Source organism: Dermacentor variabilis, chromosome 7, assembly GCF_050947875.1.
Source record: "Dermacentor variabilis isolate Ectoservices chromosome 7, ASM5094787v1, whole genome shotgun sequence".
NCBI lineage: Eukaryota > Metazoa > Arthropoda > Arachnida > Ixodida > Ixodidae > Dermacentor > Dermacentor variabilis.
The window spans coordinates 44,809,861-44,829,029 of NC_134574.1; the positions used below are offsets into that span (position 1 = coordinate 44,809,861).

Genomic DNA, 19,169 nt, shown 5'->3' on the forward strand with positions numbered 1-19,169 from the left:
ACGGCGGCAATTTTTTCAGGATCCGGGCGAGCAACTGCGCGGCTGACGACGTGACCGAGAAACTTTAGTTCCACGAAGCCAAAATGGCACTTCTCCAGCTTCAGGGTGAGCCCGGCGGACCGTATGGACTGCAGAACCGCTTCAAGCCGTTCTAGATGTTCTTCAAACATTGCGGAGAACACAATGACGTCGTCGAGATGCACTAAGCATGTTTTCCACTTCAGACCCGAAAGCACAGTATGCATGAGGCGTTGGAACGTAGCAGGAGCAGAACACAAGTCGAAAGGCAAAACCTTAAATTAGTAGAGTCGGTCTGGCATTACGAAAGTAGTTTTTTCACGGTCTCTCGGGTCTAATTCGATTTGCCAATAGACGCTTTTTAAGTCTATTGAAGAGAAGCAACGTGCGTGTCGAAGCTTTTCGAGCGAATCAGCAGCACGGGGAAGCGTCTACACGTCTTTCTTTGTCACCTGATTTAATTTTCGGTAGTCCACACAGAAACGCAAGCTGCCGTCTCTTTTCTTGACTAGGACTACAGGACATGCCCAGGGACTTGTTTATTGTTGCATCACGTCGTCTTCAAGCATTTTTGTCACTTGTTGTATGGCTTCACGTTCTCTGGAGCCACACGATAAGGATTTTGGTGAATCGGTGTTGCCGTATTCTCTGTCATTATTCGGTACTTTGTTAGAGGAGTCCGATCGACACTTGACGTCGACGCAAAGCAGTCGGTAAACTTGGCCAATAGCGTAAGAAGCCGTTCTCGTTCGTGCTGCGACAAAGCAGTGCTGACGTCAAGTAAAGGATCTGGGCCTTTCGTAACCGCTTCTTCGAATAGGGAACAGCAGCCGCAAACATCCGCAACGCCGTCAAAATAAGCCAAAGCCGTGGCCTTGGGAAGGTGCCGTCGTTCTGTACTAAAATTTGTTAGCAACAGGCTCGTGCGCCCATCGGTGACATTTACGATTCAACGTGCGACCGAGATACAGTGAGTAAACAAGAACGTGCTTGTTTGGTCAGCAGCTCCTTCGCAACGAAACGGTACGTCACATGCTACCAAAACAAGAGTAAATGATCGAGGTGAGATGATCGAGGTGAGATCGAGGTGAGGCGTCGTCTTCTGTTAGACGAAATGAGTTGTGTTGAGGCGATAAGCAATGGAATAAACCACGGGTCTTATAAAACGTAATCATGGCGTCCGGGATGTTAATTACGGCGCCAGTTTCTTTCCGAAAATCCATTCCAATAATCAGATCTTTACAGCACACAGGCAGAACGATTAAAGCGGCCACGAAAGAAGAATCCCCGATATCAATTCTAGAAGTACATCTTCCAGTAGGCATTAGTAATTTACCGCCTGCCGTCCTTATGTGAGGTCCCGTCCATGGCGTCTTTACTTTCTTCAGTCGGAGGACGAGTTCCTGACTCATTATAGAGAAGTCGGCATCAGTGTCGACTAACGCTGCCACCGGCCGCCCATCCACGAATACATCAATGTCGGCGCTCACAATTTATTCAGTGTTTATCGGCTTCACGTCGTTCTGCAGCGAGAGTGTTATGGGATTTTTATTGTCTTGCGGCGGGCCTGCAACCTTACCGCCAGAGGTCGCCGCCTTCAGTTTTCCCGATGGGGTCTCGGTGACCATCGTCCTCGGAGGTCAGCAAAAGTACGTCCAGTAGTTGATTCCATCTGACATGCAGGGGTTGGAGAGAGCGACCGACGGCCGAAATCTTACCAATCATTGAGCACGGATTCGTCATTCGGTGGCGCCACTGGAGGTCCGTGAAAAGCAGCATCGTCGCAGCGTAGCATGGCGTTGTCGTTTGCACGCCTACCACAGGATCACGGACGAAGAGGTCGAAATGATGTGTCACGACGCCAGCAATGACGCGAAATGTGTCCGGCGAATCCGCCACCAGAGTGGGCGCCTATCAACAGTGCGCCATACGTCGGTTCTCCGAAGTTGTGGCTGTCCCGTAGTGTCGTTTTGCGGTGTCGACCAAGGCGCGGCGAACGACGGCCGGCGGTATGAGTGCAGCGGCATAACGGCTGCGCGCCTCGAAGCCTCCTTTTGCGGCGGCGACCAAAGAGAGGCGGTGGGAGGCTGTTGGTACGGTGGCGTGGATGTAATGGGGGGTGGACATCGGACAGTGGCGGCGTAACTCAGGGGTCACTGGTGGTCTTGACCGGGAACGCCTGCCTGATTTCGTCACACACCACTTCGGCGATTAATACTCCGGGTCTGTCTAGTGTCGGTGTCAGAATCGTTTGAATTTCCTCTCTGATGAGCTCTCTGATCAACTCACGCAAGGGTTTCCGATACTCGGCAGTCACTGCGGCGGCATTGATTGTAGTGCTGGTGGACAGTCGATCATACTGCCTGCATCGTTGATGAAGGGCCCGCTCACTAGCCGTAGCCTCTTTGATAAAGTCAGCGATGGTGACTGGTGGATTCCGCACAAGCCCCGCGAGCAACTACTCTTTTACACCTCGCATGAGGTAGCGCAACTTCCTTTCTTCGGTCATTTGCGGGTGGCTCTACGAAAGAGGCGGGTCATGTACTCGGCGAACATTGTGACCGACTCATTAGGTTGTTGCACCGGTAGCTCCATCACCTGTTGGGCGCGGTCGTGTTGGTCGGCACTCGCAAAAGTATCCGTGATCTTCTGCCCGAAGTCATTCCATGCCGTGAGGCTACCTTCGCGGTTCTCGACACAAGTACGGTCACTGTCGTCAAGGGCGAAATAAACGTGGGAGAGCTTTTGCTGCTCAGTCCACTGGCTAATCTGTGCGACACGTTCGTACTTGTCAAGCCAGTCTTCAATGTCTTCAAAGACTGCACCGCGATAGAGATCGGGAACCAGCGGATGCAGAATGGTTACCTGTTGTGGACTGGGAAACCGGCTGCTTTGGGGTGCTTGCGGTGGGCTGGTTTCGGCCATTGCGAGATGTGTGCAACTCCTGGAGAGAGGTGGTTGAAGAGCGGAGAACTCCGGGGCAAGGCCTAGCAGTCGACGACTAAAGCGATGCACGGGTGTTGTAACTGCTGACAACCCGTTCGGGCTACATGAATGACTCCAAGAAGGACGCCGGCGCATCAGACGCGGTCAGTGCCCAGCACCTCCACCATTGTCACGGTACAACGTGGACAGAACCCGGGGAGAAGTTCTCCAAGGGCAATAGGACAACCTGCTCAAAAACCAACAGAGCAGAGGCACGTCTTCTTCGTCATCGCCCAATCTCACTGACCCAATAGACGGAGTCCGGCCGTTAATACCCCCATCGTCGTTGTCGTCTGCACAGAATACACGCGTCAATATGCGCGACGCGAACTGTGTAGTACTGTCTGGAAGACACACGGGCACCAGCGATTATTCTGGAAACTTCGATGACTCATGTATAAAAGCCGATGTGCCTGGCCGGCAGATCAGATTTTCGACGATCAGCAACTCTGTTCGCCGTTACCGTTATGCTTTGAGAATGTAGCCTGTTTTTCTGGGCACACTTTCAGCCAATAAAGAGTCAGTATCTTCATTTGTATTTTTGCTACTGTGTTCTTGACCATCTCTATCACGTGATGGTCAATGTCAACGCTCAATGTCCGAACGTAACATAGAAATGTTTAGGCTAGCCGTGTACAAGGTTTAACGCCTTTCATGCATCGTCACCAGTGCTTTTGCTTGTATGGGCTCCTCGCTACTGCGATAGCCTTTTGCCGTGTGTTGAAATAAAAAAAATGAAGTACGTCAGTTAAAATAACACAGAGGCATAACAACAAAGTAACTCTCTGTTCTGGTACCCTGTTTGCAGGGAGGCAGAGACGTGGCGCGTACACAAGTAGAGCACAGCGGCCCAACCATGCAAGAAATAGCTTAGAACTCACAAGCGCGCGCGCAAGCACGCATATTACTGCAGGGTCAAATAAACGTTTTAGCAATCCAATCCAATTAGAACTGGCGATGTCACATTGACGTACACCCGGGTTCAGAGTTTGAAAACGCGTTATGAGCCTGAATAAATTTAATGTTTCTCTTTTAGCGACCCTTTGAGCGGCTACATTGTCATGTTTCAGTGCCGGGGAAGAATAGAACTGTCGGAAACACTAGCTGAGGATGTACCTTTTTACTGGGCGAAGTTCTGTCCTGAAAAGAACACACAAAGCACAACGATAGCGGTGAGCACAGTCGTAAATGCTAGAAAGGTAATCTACATTTCAAGAGCTTCGGCTCTTTGTCTATGACCCATCGTACATTCCAACGTAATCGATTGGGCTTGCGTACGTCCCCGAATGTACACCACTATTTGCGTCGTGCACGCAATCTGATTAGAAAAGATTTTTCCGCTTTTGAATTGGCGACAACACTCGAGAAACTTCCCATAAAAACATGACACTCGGCGAGCGTGTTGCGCCGAGCAATAACACCTAATTGTTAGCCCGTGAAAAACGGTCACCGGAAAGAGATTAGCAGTGTGCGCGGGTCAATATACGTGCCAACACTAGACCACGTTCAGGTGAAGCCTGACGGCGAGCGCGCACAACAAACCTGCACCGGTACCTCGTCCTTGACGGCGAAGTCGCACGAGTTGAAGATTTTCTTCATGTTGCCCAGCGCCGCGGCCTGGAGGATGCGTTCGACCAGCGCCGGCTCGTCGCGCAGCCTCGCGGCGTACTGGTCGCCGAGGAACCCGGCCATCTTAACCACGGCGGCCGCGGTGTCCCTCTGGAGTTCCTCGTAGGTCAGGAACAGGACGTTGGGATCCGACCGGTGGGCGTACCACGACAGCAGGTGGTCGAAGTAGTCGCCGAACTCGATGTCGCCCGTGATGAACAGCTCGAAGAACTCGTCGAAGGTGCCCTTTTCGAAGCAGTAGCCCGGCAGGTGCTTGGTGTGGTAGTAGTAGGAGACGCAGCAGTCAAACGGATTCCGCGTGATGTACAGGTACCTGCGCCAGTTGTATATGTACAGGCATACGTTCAGTCGGCGTCAAGCGCTTTCGGACCACTCGTATCGGAGATAACGTTCATGTGCAGTCTGGTATTATAGCTATATAGCTAGCAACACAATGCAACACTGCGCTATATGCACTACACACGGCTGGAAAACTGAATGCCAGGCTGCATGGCCTGGGCTGCATGGCCTGGGCTGCGGAAATTCGCTGCTTTTTCGCAGGTTTCGTGATCCGTAAACTATGGGTACCGACTACACTTGCTATACGATCACAGCACGCGTGCCAGCGGTATAAATAGGAATATAAGGCATGCGGATGACCGCGAACGCATATAAATCGTTATCACTGCATATAGATCACTTGTACAAAAGCTTTTAAAATTTTGCGGTATAGCATATATACGGCGGCAACAGTTATCGCTGTTGCCACGTATTTTATCAAAGCGGTAATATCAAGCGCACTAACTGAACTTCAGGGCATGAATACACTAGAAGAATGCAATGCGATTCTATCGCGCAGGGTAAAGGTGAGAAGACTGAGAAATTATAATACGGCACAAACCAAGTCATTGACGTAAAGCTGGTGGACGGAGCTCTCGCGACTACAAACTCGCAGTGACTGGCTGAAGGGAAAATATTAAAAGCGTTCAATACGGCGTCCTGTATGGTATTTGCCACAACTGCGAAGAGAACGTGGTTAGCCAGCAGACTACTACATTCTGTCACATAGATATATGTCTCGCATCATATCCCGGATCTATATGTCGCAACCACAGCGTATGCACGGTCGCAACCTTCTTGCGCATTCTCAGCAACTCTACCAGCGTCGCAGTTACGTGCGACGGCTACGTACTTAGCCTGAGGCGAGTAGGGCTGCCTGTCGAAGGGCAAATGCGTCTTGATGGCACCCGGCTTTCTCCTCAGGATCGATCGCTCTGCGCCGCGCATCTCCAGGAAGGGCGTGCTGTCCCAGAACTCCTCGCGGTTCCGGGGAGGAACTGCGCCGCTGGGAAAGCAGTACATTGCACTCGCTGTTAGCCGTGTACTATGGTTGAAGACCGGCCCACTCTGAATAGCAACTAGCATAGAAAGTGCATAGACAACAGCATAGACACTGTTAGAGGCCGCGTGCGCCCTCTAACAGTGTCTGCACCGCCAGCGTTTGGTTGGGGAGCGCATGCTTAGCCAAAGCGTCTATTAGCTCTAGAAGCAAACCCCTACGCACTTATCTTCTTTCTTTTATGTCCAACATATGTTATTTCCTTTAAGTGCGCGCATAGCACGAATCTCGACAGGCACATTACCGGCACCATCTCTCCACTGTAGCAGCGCGCATCCGTCACCAGCGGAATCTTTAAGGCAGAAATCGTCATCCACCTCACAGTATCACAAAGGCACAAAACTTGCTTTGTATAAGTTCGTTGTGATCTGAGATGGACGAAAACCTTTATGGTTGCTAATTGCATGTCCTTTGAAACAGGATGGCGACAAATAGTCAGCTAGTCTGCATGAGGTGATCAGGTGCTGCAAAAACCGGCAGTAAAAAATAAAATTTAATTCGAATTCTGAGGTTTCACGTGCCTGAAGTACAGTATGACTAAAGGCAAAAAGTAGTGGGGAACACCGCTTTAATTTTCACCACCTGGTGCTCTTTAACGTGCGCCTGAGTCTAAATACACGAGTCTTGCACTTAGCCTCCCATCGAAAAGCACCGGCACCGCGGGCAATGAACCCGTCACGTCGAGCTCAGCCGGCCAACACGACAGCTACTGAGCGGTGGGTGCTGGCGACAAAAGTGGTCAACATTTCTAATATCATCAAATAAACCAATCAAACAGGCGGTGGTCTCTCCGGTTATCTCGGAGCCCGCAGCGGTGCCTCTCGTGGTACTGCAGCACTCATACAATCGACACTTAAAGCCTATGGCCTCGATAAAAGCCCGAAGGCCAATTTATATTAGTGATTTCAACACCTTGATAAAAGCAGCTCACAAGAAGCACGCGCTGCGCCGTAGCTGGGCGAGATAAACTCGCGTAGGGATGGCCCACCGTTCCTTAGAGACAAAGTATTCTCTATCGATAAAACCGCAGGAATAGCTCTGCTAATCCAAGACGTCCGGAGAAGCTTCTAAGGACTGTCGTCCGGTAATTTTTCAGGTTTGCAAGCCTCTCTCACTGTAAATGCGAACTTTACGGCATTTCATAACTGCACCTTACTAAGATAACTTCAGCTAATCTTGGTCTTTAATATCCTACAGTCACAGAGCACTGTCTTCCTGTCACAGTTCGTCAAAGAGCGAGCGTGTACAATAACAGAACACAAGAACATTTGCAGACATGTACAATTTCTCACAAAAATATAACCAAAACACAAGTGGAGTCGCGTTTCCAGAATTAGGTTTTCGCAAGCATAAAACACTAGCAATAACACCCCAATGTTTAAGCAGAATTGTACAAAAAGGCAAAATTCTAGATAAGGAATTCACTGACCGTTACGATACTCCCTAATGCAAAACTTGAGCACAGCTCTATAGGTGTGTTCATTGCGCCAAATATCGGCGCGACTGCCTCGCTAATCGGGAAATCGCAAGAGGCAGCGCGTGGGAGACGCGTGGGCGTGATTCACAGCAGCCGCCGCAGATAGACCTTCGCTTATGCAGCGCTTTGTTTACATACAAATGACACATGCTACTCTGGCACCATCTCGTAGCGTTGTCGCCGCAAAGCCCGTCTTCTGCTATACCACGCTTTTCTCACGCTTTCTCCATAACCTGCGCCTGCGCTTTCCACCTCATGGTTGCGCTGCACCCTCCTCCTCCGCTCCCCTCCTCACGCTCTCGTCGTTATCGCCGTCCTTCATCTCCCGCTGCGCTCCGCGTTCGCTTTCATCCTTCGCTGTGCTCCTTCGCTCGGTTACGAGGGATAATGCCGACACTCGCCACACGAACACGCACCTAAGTGTTGCGCTCTAAAATAGTGCTTACAAGTATGCGCATGAGTATAATAGCGCTGTAGCCTACATATGTTATTACTAATAGACCGCACAGAGCAAACTGAAGCACGCGGAAGACATATATAAACAACTCGCACTTAATAAGCTGCTGTATTCAAGACATATAGCAAGACATAAGAGGGATGCAACCGCAGTGGGACACGTGAGACGTCTTGTCCCTACTGCAAAGGGTGTGTGGGTACTTCAGGTGTAGAAATGCATTAGCTAACATTACTTATTAATTACATTATAACTGTTACGTTTTGCGCCAGGCGTGTCGAAAAGGATCAGACAAGTTCCGGGTGAACGACGTTTATTATCCCATGCTTGTGGGTTGAGGCTCGACAAGAAAGAGAGGGCCGCTAGCAAGGGGCACTCTGCTTTTAACATTTAGTGGCGCATGCGCACTTCGCAGAGTGCTCTTATCACGATGAGCGCCAGCCGACACAACACCACCTCCCCTTTTAATGGAGCACACAGTCACTCAGAGTCCAGCTTAGAATCTATCCGGCGGGGACGATTTCGCATGGGGTAGCGTCTTGCCTCGGCGGGTGCTGGTGATGCCTGTTGCGCAACCGGAGTTACCATGGGCGGTTGTGGACTGGAAGGCACTGGTGCGCCGGCAGTCTCGGGATAAAACAGGAACTCGCTGGTCGTAACTTCGCCAGCTGTTCCATGCCTAGGGGTAACGTCCTCTGCAGGCCTCTGTAGCAGCTGATCCTGGTGACGACGCCAGGTGAAGGTGCCCCTCGGGGTGGTTGCACGTACTTGGAAAGAGAGAGGTCCTGTTTGAGCAACAATCGCAGCGGGAGCCCACTTTGGTTTTCCAGAATAATTACGTGCTAACACGCTGTCGCCTACCAAGAAGTGACGTTCGCGACACGGACGACTTAATGCCTGAGTGCACTGTCTGTGTGCTACTCTTTCCCCAACGGAAGGCTTTACGGCATCTAGCCGACTGCGTAAGCGTCGTCCTAGGAGCAACGCCGCTGGTGATTCACGAGTCGTCGCATGTGGTGTGTTGCGATACGACAGCAAAAATTTATGCAGCTTTACCTGCAATGTTCCTCCTGTGCCGTCTTTGCGCAGTGCATTCTTTAAGGTCTGGATGAAACGCTCTGCCAACCCATTGGAGCTGGGGTGGTAGGGAGCCGTGAGGACGTGGCGCGCTCCCATTGCCTGCACGAAGTGCTTGAACTCCTGCGAAACAAACTGAGGTCCATTATCGGAAACAATTGTTTCAGGGTAACCAAAACGTGCGAAGAGCTCAGTCAAACAACCAATCGTGCTTTCTGTAATTGTCGATCTCATTTCGAAAACCTCTGGCCATTTAGAATGTGCGTCGACCACCACTAAAAGCATGGTATTCTGAAAAGGTCCCGCAAAGTCTACGTGAACACGCTGCCACGGTGAAGTCGGCCATGACCACGGGTGAAGAGGTGCGTTGATTGGAGCGTTACGTTGCTCTTGACAACTAGCGCAGCTTTTGATACGAAGTTCGAGGTCCGCCTCAAGAGTTGGCCACCACACGTAGCTGCGTGCTAGTTCTTTGCTGCGCACGATGACCGTGATGGCCGTCATGGAGTTCGTCCAGAACGAACCCTTGCAGCTTTGCAGGCACGACTACTCTTGCGCCCAGCATGACGCATCCCTGATGCACCGTCAGTTCGTTGCATCTGCGAAAAAAAGGCTTCAACTGTTCATCCTTGATCGACGCGGGCCATCCCACATTTGTGAATTCCTTCACTTGACAAAGAATTCGGTCTTTACATGTGGCAGCCGCGATATCTCGACTAGAAACAGGCAACGAGTTCAATCGCAACGAATAACATGTTTCTTCTGTTTCTTTGGTTTCCGCTTCAAGATCTGGCAGCGGCAGACGCGAGCAGAAATCGGCTTCCGCGTTCTCGCTCGATTTCTTGAAGATAAGATTGTAAGAGTAGGCTGCCAATGTAACGGCCCAGCGTTGCAAACGAGCAGCTGCGATGGTGGGAATACCGGTTGTCGGGCCCAATATTGTTTGAAGAGGCTTATGGTCTGTGACCAAGGTGAATGAGCGCCCATAAAGGTAGAAGTGGAACTTCTTTACACCGAAAATGATGGCTAACGCTTCTTTCTCCAGTTGACTGATTCCGCTTCAGATAGCGTTCGTGAAGCGTAAGCAATGGGCCGCGCCCTTCCGTCATCGTAGACATGAAATAGGACTGCTCCTACACCATACTGAGACGCGTCGCATGACAGCCTAAGTTGTCTTTCAGGGTCATAGTGTGCGAGCGTAGGTGGTTGTGCCAATAGCGCTTTCACTTGGTTGAACGCTTTTCCAGCATGCTCGTCCCAGTGCCACGCTACCTTTTTTTGCAGAAGTCTGAAAAATGGTTGAGCTATCGTTGCTAGCTGGGGCACGAACTTGCTGTAATAGTTGACAACGCCCAACAAAGACTGAAGCTGCTTTTTTGATTTCGGCTCTGGTGCCTGGATAAGTGCGTCAACTTTTTCTGACAATGGGCAAATGCCTTCAGCGCTGATTTTGTGCCCAAGGTAGTGAAGTTCGCTTTGAAAAAACGAGCACTTCTCTTTCTTTACCCTGGCACCTCGGCTTTGAAGACGCTCCAGCAGCGCTTCGAGATTAGCTAAGTGGTCTTCTAGTGTTTTCCCAGTTACCAAAATATCATCTAGGTAGCAGCAAACACCCTTGAGGTCCTTCAACATCGTGTCCATTATCTTTTGGAATATCCCCGGCACGGAAGCGATTCCAAAAGGTAATCGGTTGACGACAAACAATCCCTTGTGGGTGTTCAAGGTTAGGTATTGCTTTGAGGCATCAGACATGACCACTTGCTGATAAGCGCGGTTCAGGTCAATCTTTGAAAAATGTGTGCCTCCAGACAGAGCCGCGAATAAGTCATCGACCCTCGGCAACGGGTAGCGCGTGACGTCAAGGCACGGATTCACTGTCACCTTATAATCGCCACAGAGGCGTATGCCACCGTCTTTCTTGATAACGGGTACCACTGGCGTTGCGTAATCTGATGTGGCAACGGCCGTTATGATGCCCATTTTTTCCATCTTCGAAAGTTCAAGCTCAACCGCCTTTTGCAGTGCGAACGGCACGTTTCTTGCTTTGAGAAACTTCGGTGCCTGATTAGGCTTGAAATACAGCTCGGCCCTTTCTTCTGTAATCATGCCTAACTCATCTTTAAAGAGAGAGTCGTACTTTGCGATCAAGGCATGCAGCCTTTCCTCTAAACGACAAGAAAAAGGCAGCTCTGACCTTGGCAGATGGTGGACGTTCCAGATTTTGTTCCACTCCAGCCTAATTGCCTGAAGCCATTCCCGACCCAGCAACGGTGGCCCCTCCTGGTCGACGACGTATAGAGGAAGGCTCGCCGTGTTGCCACCGTGCTGCACCTTGACTTGCAGGACGCCTTTTGGGATCACCAGGACTCCTGTATAGGTGCGGAGCTTCACTTCTGTCGGGTTGAGCCAGGCTGATGAAAGAAATTGGCGTTTTGTTTGAAAGGCATGACTGTGACGGCGGCACCTGTATCTAGCTCCATAGGGACTGTCACATCATTTACTTTCATCGGTACCATGATGGGCTCAATACTGGGAGCAGCTACGCCCCTTACGGCTACCACTTCCGAGCGGGATACCACCGATAGCGTTTTTACAGTGTCCTTGATGGGGCGTTTCCCCTGCGACTGGCCGGAGGGGCTACGGCAAACTCTTTGCAGGTGTCCCCTTTTGTTGCACTTAAAGCATTTGTCATTTACGTGGGGACATGCTTTGCCGGAATGTTTCGGCGACCCGCAGCGAAAACATGCGTGCGACTTGACACTCGAAGTCGCCTGTACCTTATGCATGGGGTTGGCTGTAGACACACCTGTACGGGCTTCCGCAGTGCTTTTTGTTGCCGCCTCCATAGCCACAGCGCGCTCTACCGCTCTCTGAAACGTAAGCTTGCTATCCTCGGTGAACAGCACTCGCTGTATTCCTCTCTTAACAGGCCGCAGACGAAGCGATCCCGGAGGGATTCATCTAAAGCGCTTCCAAAATCACAGGTTCGTGCTAGCTTCCGTAGCTCGGCAACGTAATCAGAAATGGACTCGCCTTCGACTTGCTGCCTCCTGTGGAACTTCGCTCGCTCGCCAATGACCGATGGTTTCGGCGACAGATGGTCCCCCAGCGTCTTCGTTAGTACCTCGAAGCTCTTGGCAGAAGGCAGCTCCGGGGCAACCAGTGATTTCAGAAGGCTATAGGTACTGGGGCCTATGATGCTCAGGAATGCATGTACTCTGTCACCTTCGGGAACGCGGTTGACGATAAGAAACGACGTCAGCCGTTCATCGTACGACGCCCAGTCATTCGTGGAAACGTCGAATGGTTCCATCTGGGCCAGTTGAGCAGCAAACTGCGTCGAACCTGCACTGGCTTCTTCGTTCATGATATCAGTCAGCGAAGAAAAGAAAAAGCAGCACTCTTCAATCGTCGATACTGAACAGAGGCTGAATGCCGAGAACACTTGCCTTCCTTGACGCTGCGCAACTCTTCAAAATCCCATCTTCGTCGCCACGTGTTACGTTTTGCGCCAGGCGTGTCGAAAAGGATCAGACAAGTTCCGGGTGAACGACGTTTATTATCCCATGCTTGTGGGTTGAGGCTCGACAAGAAAGAGAGGGCCGCTAGCAAGGGGCACTCTGCTTTTAACATTTAGTGGCGCATGCGCACTTCGCAGAGTGCTCTTATCACGATGAGCGCCAGCCGACACAACAATAACATTACATATTGCACCATTACAACATTAATAACATTACAAACATTAATTTATTCACGTATTGTGTGCAAGTAAAATTGGAGACACAGGGGGTATGAATGCGACGGTCTGTATAGGCATAAAAGCCGATGGCCTAGCTATCCCACCCCCCCCCCCCCCCGCCAACAAAGCGGCGGAACTCATCTCAAGAAGACTGCCAACGGTAATGCGTTCACCATTGAATCGATATAGCGACATAACGTATTGCCACCGTCGAAACGAGTTAGGCACAGGGCATGTACTGCAGTGGCAATAATCTTTCGCGCTTCAAAATGGTAACCACTCGGCGCCATCTAGCACCACTGCCACGAAGCCTGCGAATGGCCGCCGAATTTCATGGCGCACCGGTGCATGCGAACGCTCAGAAACGCGCCATGCGGCAACGAGGCTCCTCGCTCGTGCATCTTTCTGGACACGCCGCGCCATCTAGTGGCACTACCGAGCAGTCTGCACGTGGCCGCCGAGACGAGAAGCCTGAAGCGCCGGGCCAGTGAACGCTGACAATTGTTTCGTCGCTTGCCGCACACTTAATGGCACTTACTCGGCGACCGAATTTGGCGAGAGGTTCGTTTAAGAACGGCACATATCCAGTGCATTCATGACGCACCCTGCTAAAGCGCTGTTATGAAATGCACTGATCGAAACCTGCAAATACTCAGTGCATTTGTGGCGCAGCCTGCTAATGTGCCCGATTGTTGTCCTTGAGGGACCCTTGTATCGTAGGTTCGATTCTGCTCAGCACCGCAGAAATTTAGGCAATTTTTTGCGTGATTGTAGAGCGGCACATTCCTAATGACACGCACATAGCTATCCACGCTGGCGTGAAAGAGGTTCTTTGAAGAGCGGCACATACCTACTCGCACTACTGGCACATACCAAGTGCCCTAAGTGGGTGTCAAAGAGTTCTTCGGGAACCAAGGGGTCGCACCAGAACGAGAGGACCAACGTAGCAGGCTTCTAGAACAGAATTGCCCGTGCCCTGCTTGCGCATCGAGCATGCACTGCCCTTCTTTATTTTCCTCCTCTTTTGCTGCAGACGCAAAGGCACCGGCTTGAGCGCCGACCCTAGCGTCCCTGCGTTGCAGCTTCGGTGCACGCTTCAAGTTTCTTCGAACAGCAGTACGTGCCCAGTCCCGCATCTACAGTGACCCATGTCGGCGTGAAGGAGGTTCGTTGAAAAGTGGCACGTTTGTACACGTTCCCACATACTCATTGGCCCAAGTAGGTTTGACGGTTGGTTTCGAACCCTCTTAGCTCAACACAGCAGCCCATGCGGTAACCAATCGCCCACGGACTACCCAGTGACCCAGGTAAGCAGGGAAACGGTGACACACACACACACACAAGCATACATTGCCCCGGCAATTATGCGAAGTACCCTAAGAATGCCAACGCATTAACACATTTTTACAAGCTCTCTTTTTTGTGAGATTTTCTTGGCCATTGTCGAACTGTTTCCTTGATAAGAAGTCTGCAACGACCTTATGTTCATCAACTCGGCGTCAACAAGGAACGCAATAAACAAGCGTAGAACTCTATTCGTGGCTGGTTCGCAGGCCCTTCCGGGAACACTACGTCTTTAAAGCCCACCTTTGGAAGATCCCGTTTCTGCAGACTATGAACTAACTCCTTTCTTTCCTGATCGAACTGCGGGCACAACCACACGAAGTGTTTCACATCGCCAATCTCACCACGAGTTCGGCAAAACAATCGTGCTGATTGCCTTAAGAGATGCTCAAGCGGAACAACTGCTGGACATGCACACCAGGATAATCACACCTGTTGTAACACCAAGGAATTAATGATCGCCAAGGAATTAAGAATAAAAATTCCCCGACGGTTACGATACTTCCTAATGCGAAATTTGAGCGCAGCTCTGTAAGTGTTTCCATTTCGCAATATGTTGGCTGGCGCGGAAAATCTGTCTCGTGCAGCCCGCTGCAAACGAAGCGAAGTGTGGCGTGACCGCCTCCCTAATCTGGAAATCGCGAGAGGCAGCGCGTGGATGACGCGTGGCCGCGATTCACAGCAGCAGCCACTGCAGACGGACCTCCCGGACGACTGGTGCGGTATGAATATGGGTGTCGTATGGGTGTGGTATATAAAGTCCCCTTTAGCTGTGGCCGATTTTCCGTAGGGCAAACGAGACGGTGTATCAGTCAGAGGCTAATTAAACATAAAAGGTCGCTAACCAGTGGATCGCCTTCTAATCTTTCCTTAGGTTGCCAAGACTACCAAGACTATAACTGCAAGCCTGAGTTAGATGAATGCGCTATATTGTACAGACATACGAATGAAGACACGCGTCTTATGGTCGAGGCATGGCATATCAATAATGGCGGAAGTGCGTGCGTGAGTCAGCCTTCGATTACCATACATAAGAAACAAATCAAATACCTTAACAGTTACCTCTCAAGCAGAGCGGCACGTGTACCCGATTGACACGTGGTGCCACCTTTCCAGGGCATGCGCAGATGAGCTTTGCGTCTTTCTTTTTTCGCCTCAGTGCTTCCTTCAGTTGATAGTCGGCGTTCGTGTTGTCCACTGCTCTTGTGTGCGTGTCCACACGCCTTATCCGTTCTTTGCATTACGAAACAATAGAAGCGCGGGCGTCAATACCCGCGCTTGCCTTATTTTGGTCATGTGAGCTTAGCCACTTATCCGCGATCAAAAAAAAAGTTACCAGCCACTGAAGCTTTAATCGGTTAATCGGAACGCTAATTTATCATTCGCCCAGCCCTAGTAAACATAAAATGCGATTCAGCTTAAGGACACAAAGCAGATTACAGTTATTCAGGTGCCAAAAATGTACGTAGTAGGTAAACAGTAAACCGACCTGAGTGTCATAATGTTGCCTAAAAGTCGATGTACAATGTTTGCATTGATAAACCTTCGGACGCACAGTCTAGACAAATAAACAAGATCTACTGGTGACGGGCGGAGTACGGCGACGGTATATCATCGCGAAATGCGCGGGCGCGAAGTCGGAGACAGCTTGTCGAATGATTCCGCAACGCCACACTGTTTCTACAGTGTCTTCACGGAATCTTGGTTACCGCCGATACTATTCACTTGCGCAAACATCGCCAATGTCCCGCGTAATTAGTTTGGCCTTTCTTACATATGTGCGGAGGTTGGCATAGTGATGCGTTCAAGAAATAAAAGAGAACACTGAACACTCACTTTCAAGCGCTGTTATTAGAACAGTAATCCGCGAAGCCACCAACGACACAAGGCCCCCGTTATGAACGCATTCATAAATTCATCAGGCATTGCAGATTATTTATCGGGTTTAAGAAAAACGCAACTGCGGTGCAATAAATTAAAGATTAACTTATTAAGATGTAGCCTGTATTAATATGTGGCTTTGCCTTCAAAGAAAACTGGTGTTTTTTATGATTATTTACTAACCCTCTCTTTATAGACGTTGAACGTGAGCATCGAACATGCAATTATGCATACAACAAGAGTTCTTATCGTGATACCTTCATTCATAAGATAACGAGGATGCTGCACGGTGCACAACGACACAAGCTAGCACATGAGATTTTCGTGCTTTCACGTGCCAGCTGCATGTACTTCTTGCATGCTCCCGCACGTATTTCCGATTTAAAAACACTACGTACACACACACACACATACACACACACACACATCATGTGAACAATGCCGAAATCTATCCGACGACTCTGGCCTCAATGTTTCTCATGTGTACCTGTATATGTTGTAGACGAGGTACTGCAGCCAGGTCGTTCCGCACTTTGGGTAGCTGACGATGAACACGTCGTCTGGAAGAGGCTGGTAGGCAAGCGCCGAGCGGACGCACTGCTCGGGGAAGTAGTAGCTCCAGAGCATGCCCTCTATCACCCGGGTCAGCGGGCGCGTTGCCATCTGCACACAAAGGGAGAACTCCATGTTGCAGCAGAAGTTGAGCAATATTCAATTGAAATTTCGCGGTTTCCTGAGCTAAAACCACGTGCTGATTATGAAGCACACCGTAGCAGAGGATTCCGGATTAATTTTTCACTATCTTTATTGTCCGTCCAATACACGGTACACGAGCATTCTCTAGCGACGCATTCTTTGCCTAGTCTAGGCACTTTGAGTCGTCCTACATACCCATTTATCTAATTGCCCACCTACGTTATCATGATGCCGTCGTGCTAGTTCAACTGGCTATATATCAGGATATGCATGATACCACATGCGTGGCATAACATGGTTGGCACTACAGGAAGTGAATGACATATGTGATGTATGACATTGTTGGCAGCTCAGTTTAGCGGAGGCAAGGAATACACGTTTGGATATCTTGAGAACGGTGCGTCAAATGGCTCTTATTCGAAAGTACAAGCAGGTTTGCCGAGTGGCTGTGGTGGCGTCCTAGTCGAGGAGCTGCCTCGATTCCAAAAAAGGACAGGGGATAATGACCCCCCCCCCCCCCAGGGCGAGGGAAACCGGCTTTCCGAGAAGTGGGGACAACGCCGGTTGCTATCATCTAAATGTAGTGGCATGTATGTCATCACCTGACCATTTAGATCTTCGTGATGCCATCGCAGTCGTTTCTTTACCTGGTTAAATGTTAAAATGTCATGCATGACATGAATAACAGGTCGATATGATGATACGGGTGACATGGAATGCAACACATGTCATGACTTCCACACGTGGCATGAATGAGATGACATGCACGATGTGGCGTAAATGTCTTGATGTCATTTTCTAACGCACGAGATGGCAGGATATGGCATGCAATGGTATGTATGACATGCATTACATGATGTCTTGCTTCCGTGGTCACACGGAAGGCTCCTGCAACGCACACAAACAACTACTTACCTTTAGCAAACACTCCTGCCCATCTGGTAATTCTGAAGAGGTCCCAGCAATGCTGGAAAGCCAGGCAAATCCAGGTACTAAAAAATCCAGGTCAAATACACCTAACGTGGTGTATTACATACATGTACTTAGGAATGGCCAGTGAATGCTACGCGAAAACTAATGCTGACATGCCGTTCGATTTGACAAGCTGATATTGATGGTTGTATTAGAACTGATAGACAATGGGTCAATGCCTATAGTATTGAACGGACGTTTTTAACCAATGCTTAAAGACGTACAGCCAATGACGACATCCTAACAACAAAGCATGCCCGTAATAAGCATTTGGGTCGCCCGACTTAGGCAATTAAGTGCATCGCCCGGCAATGCAGGGCCAGCGATAGATGTATGATACAGTGGCTTTGCCAGCACTGGCATTACGGAGGCAACGAGGGTCTTCGCAGGCCTGGCTGGTGCCGGCTCAAAACCAACATCGGCCCTAGCTGGCACCATGCAATGTGCTGCCTGGGATGAGGCGGAAAGTACCCGCCGTGGTTGCTCAAAAAATTAAATTATTGGTTTTTACGTGCCAAAACCACTTTCTGTTTATGCGGCACGCCGTAGTGGGAGACTCCGGAAATTTGGCCACCTGGGGTTCTTTAACGTGCCCCTAAATCTAAGTACACGGGTGTTTTCGCATTTCGCCCCCATCGAAATGCGGCCGCCGTGGCCGGGATTTGATCCCGCGACCTCGTGCTCAGCAGCCTAACACCATAGCCACTGAGCAAGCACGGCGGGTGTGGTTGCTGAGTGGCTATGGTGTTAGGTTTCGCACTTCGCCCCCATCGAAATGCATTTCGATGGGGGCGAAGTGCGAAAACACCCGCGTACTTAGATTCAGGTGCACGTTAAAGAACCCCAGGTGGTCCAAATTTCCGGAGTCCTTCACTACGGCGTGCCTCATAATCAGAAAGTGGTTTTGGCACGTAAAACCCCATAACTTAAACTTAGGCGGAAAGTTGAGGAGGAGGGTATGGCGAAAGCGTGAGAAGAAAAGCGTAGTGCCGCTCTGCGGCAACGGTGGCTACTAGTAGCGCGCGTCGTCTGATCACTGATGGCATGCGGCGAGCGCGTCTAGCGAAACCGTATATATGAAAACAAAGCGCTGCATTAGCGGAGGTCTGTTTGCGGCGGCTGCTGTGAATCGCGGCCTGTCGCCTTCTCCCGATTAGCGAGGTCGTCGCGCCACACCTCGCTCTGTCTGCAACGCGCCGCACGAGACAGATTGTGAAACCAAAACACGTATAGAGCTGCGCACAAATTTCGTCTCAGAAAGTATCGTAATCCTCGGTGAATTTTGTGTTCTAAGACAAGTACACTATTAAACAAAGGATTATACATTTTTATAGATGTATGTTCGTTGAAGCGGGCTAGGTGGAATACTACAGTACCATACATTGTTTAAAATTAATCCAAACATGGCGCGGTTGGCCGAATTGCTTTGATTAAATGAAGACAAGTTCCTAGGCTGCCAAAAAGCGAGGTATTCTACAGAACGACTGCCGCACAGTGGCTATACCTGCTCCATGCAATT

General features: G+C 50.2%; 1 protein-coding gene across 6 annotated transcripts in view; it reads right to left on the bottom strand.

Annotated features, from left to right (window-relative positions):
* LOC142587415 (sulfotransferase ssu-1-like) overlaps nucleotides 1-19,169 on the bottom strand; it is a 109,022-nt gene that overhangs the window by 14,497 nt on the left and 75,356 nt on the right. For 5 of the 6 annotated variants that reach the window (XM_075698421.1, XM_075698420.1, XM_075698423.1 and 2 more), the window contains exons 2-4: nucleotides 16,470-16,645; nucleotides 5,804-5,956; nucleotides 4,558-4,945 (exon numbers count right to left, since the gene is read on the bottom strand). In XM_075698421.1, coding sequence (XP_075554536.1) covers nucleotides 4,558-4,945; nucleotides 5,804-5,956; nucleotides 16,470-16,645 — 717 coding nt within the window. The remainder of the gene's footprint in view (nucleotides 1-4,557; nucleotides 4,946-5,803; nucleotides 5,957-16,469; nucleotides 16,646-19,169) is intronic. The other variant, XM_075698422.1, reaches the window with a different exon arrangement.